The 4,712-nt window shown below is 42.4% G+C and overlaps 1 protein-coding gene across 1 annotated transcript; it reads right to left on the bottom strand.

Annotated features, from left to right (window-relative positions):
* Nucleotides 1-1,500: 1,500 nt before the first annotated feature.
* On the bottom strand, nt 1,501-4,497 carry LOC119336352 (zinc finger BED domain-containing protein RICESLEEPER 2-like). Its single transcript, XM_037608356.1, has 4 exons — nt 4,162-4,497; nt 3,078-3,812; nt 1,697-2,969; nt 1,501-1,614 (listed from the first exon to the last, which is right to left on the bottom strand). The coding sequence occupies exons 2-3, from the start codon at nt 3,806-3,808 to the stop codon at nt 2,651-2,653; spliced, it is 1,050 nt and encodes a 349-aa protein (XP_037464253.1). The 5' UTR covers nt 3,809-3,812; nt 4,162-4,497; the 3' UTR covers nt 1,501-1,614; nt 1,697-2,650.
* Between the last annotated feature and the right edge of the window lie 215 nt (nt 4,498-4,712).

The following is a 4,712-nucleotide window of genomic DNA, read 5'->3' on the forward strand; positions in this document are numbered from 1 at the left end:
CGGCGGCATGCCCACATTGAGGCGGGGCAACCTCCAAGCTCTCCGGAGTTGAGCTCAGAGGAGGGGGAGATTGTTGAGTATATGTGTTATGTGCATATTGTGTATTGGGCCCGCCTCCTAGTTCCTTGTATAGTTGAGGTCCGTGGCCCATCTTTGAACATCATATATACGTGCCTATGCACGAAGAGCAATACATCATGCAATCATACATGGTATCAGTTTTTAGATTTTCATCCTAGTCTTCCGCCGCCGCCGCCGCCGCGCGTCTCCTCCGCGCTGCCGCCGCTGCCACCCAGCCGCCGCCGCTCGCGCCTGTAGGATCGAAAGTATGTCTGAGGGGGTGGAGTGATTAAACTACTTGACCAAATAAAAATCAAGCCTTTTCCCAATTTTAAGTCTCGGTAGATTTTAGTAACTTTAGACAAGTCAAGCAATCAACCTACACATGCAATTCTAAGAATATAGCAGCGGAATGTAAAACATTGCACATGAAGGTAAAGGGAGGAGTTTGGAGGGAGCAAACGCAATGTTGACACGGAGATTTTTGGCATGGTTCCGATAGGTGGTGCTATCATACATCCACGTTGATGGAGACTTCAACACACGAAGGGTAATGGCTGCGTGAGTCCACGGAGGGCTCCACCCACGAAGAAGCAACCTTGTCTACCCCACAATGGCCATCGCCCACGAAGGACTTGCCTCACTAAGGTAGATCTTCACGAAGTAGGCGATCTCCTTGCCCGTACAAACTCCTTGGTTCAACTCCACAATCTTGACGGAGGCTCCCAAGTGACACCTAACCAATCTAGGAGACACCACTCTCCAAAAGGTAATAGATGGTGTGTTGATGATGAACTCCTTTAAGGATGGCAATGGATAGGGTATGGGTTGGGTAGAGCAATACCATACCCATACCCATGTAGTCAATGGGTAGAAAACTCTACCCATACCCGTACCCACGGGTATGAAACTTTACCCACACCCAAACCCGACGGGTACCCATACCAATTGGGTATCCAACGGGTAGATCAAATAGTATAAGTTATTCATACTTCTACATTCATCCATAACACATTTGGCAACAAAATATAATTATCTCAACTAAATAATAGATAGATCAATACATGAAAATTATCAAAATTATGAAATCACAATCTCATACGTATAAGTCAATGAGTGCAGACGTGTCACATGGCAAATGGAAAACTAATGAGAACAAAACATATGTCCACAAGCTCCAGGATACACTTCAGAAAATAACATCTGATAAGTAATAAATAAGAAACATCCGGAGCGCCCATCAGCTAGCATAAATAGCAACTACGCAGCTAGCAGCCAACATCTAGCACAAACAACAACTACATGAGCAACCAGCCAGCACACATAGCAACCATCAACTTCCAACCCAGCACAAACAGCAGCCGTATCTTCACTCCTGGGTGATGGTTGAAGTAGACTCATCCTTCACATGAACAAGATGACACGACATATAAGTAAATTATTCAGCTATAATCCAAAGATTTAAGAATAAAGCATTTAATTAATTTACCATCTCTTCTCCCTCATCCTCGAGAACACTCTAGAATGTAGCAAAGAGTGTAGAGTTCCAACCACCTGATGAAATAACCAACATTAGAATATAAATGTCAAGTTATTTTCAAAGTAAAAAATAAGTGCAAGTGAAAAAACTTATTACCTAACATATCTGCACGAGACCAAGCTTGCATGCACATGAGAGCTTCGGCCACATTAGGAGTAAGTCTACTACGATGTGCACTGAGCACTCTTCCACTAGTGCTGAACACACATTCGGAAGCCACAGATGTTATGGGAATAGGCAATATATATCACGAGCTAGTTTTTGCAAGGTAGGAAACCTCGAGCCGCTAACCTTCCACCAATTAATAATATCGAATTCTTGTGTTCTATTTTTAAGAAAACTAGCTTCTTCCAAATACAAGTCCAATTCTGTATGGATTGATGAAGAAGGGACCGTGGGGCGACTAGACAAATACATGTCATAGAGTTTCATGGCTTCATCTTCTTCTCCAACTGGCTCCTTAATAGAAGCATCATGTGTATCCTCACCTTCAACTTCATCTTTATTTTGCTTCACCAACTCAATCAATAACTTCTTTACCTTCTCTATTTCGGTGGCTGCATGTTCTCTTCCATAGAGGGGGCCATAAAGAGCATTGAGAATATGAAGTTTATACCTTGGATCAAGAACTGTTGCAACGGACATAAGACCATGGATATCTTTCCAATACTTCTCAAACTTATCCTTCATTTCCTCAGACATTTTTTGTATAAGCTCAATGTCACTCTTACCCCATTTCCTTATGGCTAAGCGAATGGTAATCACTTTAGGGAAAAAAAGATTTGCTGTGACATACTTGGTGCCTGAGAATGACTCGGTGATATCAAAGAAGAGCTTCAGCCTATCACATATTTCTTTTGCAAACTTCCAATCATCTTTGGTTGGGCAACACTTAAATTTCTTTTCCCGTGGCTTTAATTTTTCAAATATCTCCATGTACTGTAGTGCAATGCTAATCATGGTATAAGTTGAATTCCATCTAGTCTTACAATCAAGAGTTAACCTTTTGTTATACTCTATGTTCAAAGTTTTTGCCATCTTTTCAAACTTCTAGTGCCTTTTAGGTGTGGCTGACCAAAATGCAACACGATCATGCAACCTCTCTATCCCTTGCTCTAAGACACTCATTCCATCTTTCACAATTAAGTTTAATATGTGAGCTGCACAACGCATATGCATTAATTGACCATCCAACATGAGAGAGCTTGTATCCAACTTATCTGGCAATATAACCATAGCCTTGTCATTTGATGTGCAGTTGTCCAAAGTGACAATGGAGATCTTCTGCTCAAGGTGCCACTCAACAAGACACTCATACAAGGCTTCACATATAACCTCAGCTGAATGTGGACATGGCACATAAGCAAACCTATTTAACACAATAAAATAGAATAAGTCATGAGTTTTTTGCATAAGCATAGTATGGTAAATGACTAATTGATAATAATTACTATTGTGCTATGTATAGATTTTATACCTCATAAGAAAGCTCTTTAGATTCCAAGTATCATCAATATAGTGAGCGGTAACAGCCATGTAACCTCTCTTTTGATAGCCTGCTGTCCACAAATCCGTAGTGACAGCCACTCGGTGTTTAAATGTTGCAAAAAAATTCACCATCTTCTCCCTTTGGGCAGAATGCATAGCCACAATATCATTCCTAATAGTATTTCTGCACACCATCTTAAACAACGGCTGTAGAGAAGAACAAAATCTACGAAAACCACTATGTTCCATGATAGATAAAGGATACTCATGTTCACATATCATCAACCCAAGATCTCTCCTAGCCTTCTCTTGGTAAAAAATGACACTTTCCAAAATCACTTTGCCACCTTCGCCTTTTGTCAACCTTAATTTTTGTTGCTTTGGGCCTATGGGTGCATGCCTAGCAGGACAAGATTCCAAATGCAAAGGCAAGTGATTTGTGCCAGCTCTTGGTCCTGCAGTAAATTTTTTGTGACAATAATTGCACTCGTCTTTCAATTGTCCATTTTCTATTTTCTCTTCCATCTCATTCCATACTGCCGATGTTCGCTTTCTCTTACCACCAGCTCTGCTGGATGTAACTTGAGATGTTGGAGTAGCAACCTCAGATGTCAGGGTAGCCTGAAATATTGGTGTAGCATGTTGCGTCGAAGGATCAACTAAGTTTCCATTACCCGCACCAGGCATACCTGAGCCTTCTGCTCCTTCATTAGAAGCCATCGATCTATACATGATAGATAACAAATAAGTTTTTTAAGTGAAAAAAGAGGTGATAGTGCCATTATCATAATGCGTAAACGGAGTCTGTCCAATATAAAAAATGACAACAGCCTGATTGATTCTTCCTTACAATCAATCGCATCTCAAATAAGGAAATATAGTTGTTAACCAATCATGCATGAAGTGATACAACTACTGAGCTGAATCAAATACTAATCGATTAGAACGAAAACTAGTACTGAAACTAATCGTCTCGGCGGGTAGATGTATTCCAAACTAGTATTGTACGTAGATGTATTCCAAACTGAAACTGCTAGTACTCACGGAACAAGAGGAAAGGGGAAAAAATAAACCTTGGATCTGCCTGCTTGTCATCGCGGTGGTAATCCAGCCCTGGCCGCGCGCTCGTCGCCGCCGTGCCCACAGCTTGCGGTGCTCCTACTCACCGCCCGACTGAACAAACATTGGAGATGCTGCGAGTTGGCAGCGGGCGAGCGGCGTGATGAGCTTCAAGAGGGAGAAGGGCGAAATGAATGAGAGGAAGAGAAGCAATCGATGGCAAGGCTTCATCGCAGGGATTTAATCTCCTTAATTTTAGGATTGGGGGAGACAAGGGGATTACGGGAGTAATTGGAGGTTGCAACAATGCAGCGTGCAATTTCTTTGAGGATTGGGGGAGACGTGGGCTACAAGACATGGCATCTGCTGAGTTGCATAGGGTGGACCAGACAGCTGGTCCACGCGTCAGTATAAAAATGGGTAGGGTATGGGTATACCCATGAGTATAGGACGATACCCATGCCCTACCCACGAATTAGCGGTAGGGTATGGGTACTACCCATGGCTATAAAAATATGCCCATACCCTGCCCATATGGGGCGGGTACCCGTAGGTACCCGTACCC

This window comes from Triticum dicoccoides, chromosome 7B (assembly GCF_002162155.2).
Source record: "Triticum dicoccoides isolate Atlit2015 ecotype Zavitan chromosome 7B, WEW_v2.0, whole genome shotgun sequence".
Lineage (NCBI taxonomy): Eukaryota > Viridiplantae > Streptophyta > Magnoliopsida > Poales > Poaceae > Triticum > Triticum dicoccoides.

What these genes read in the sequence shown, in the direction of transcription:
- LOC119336352 (XM_037608356.1), bottom strand. Translation starts at nt 3,808, where the DNA reads ATGGCTTCTAATGAAGGAGCAGAAGGCTCAGGTATGCCTGGTGCGGGT. An exon ending in CTAAAGAGCTTTCTTATGAG is followed by an intron (nt 2,970 to 3,077) that starts GTATAAAATCTA and finishes TGTGTTAAATAG; the next exon opens with GTTTGCTTATGTGCCATGTC.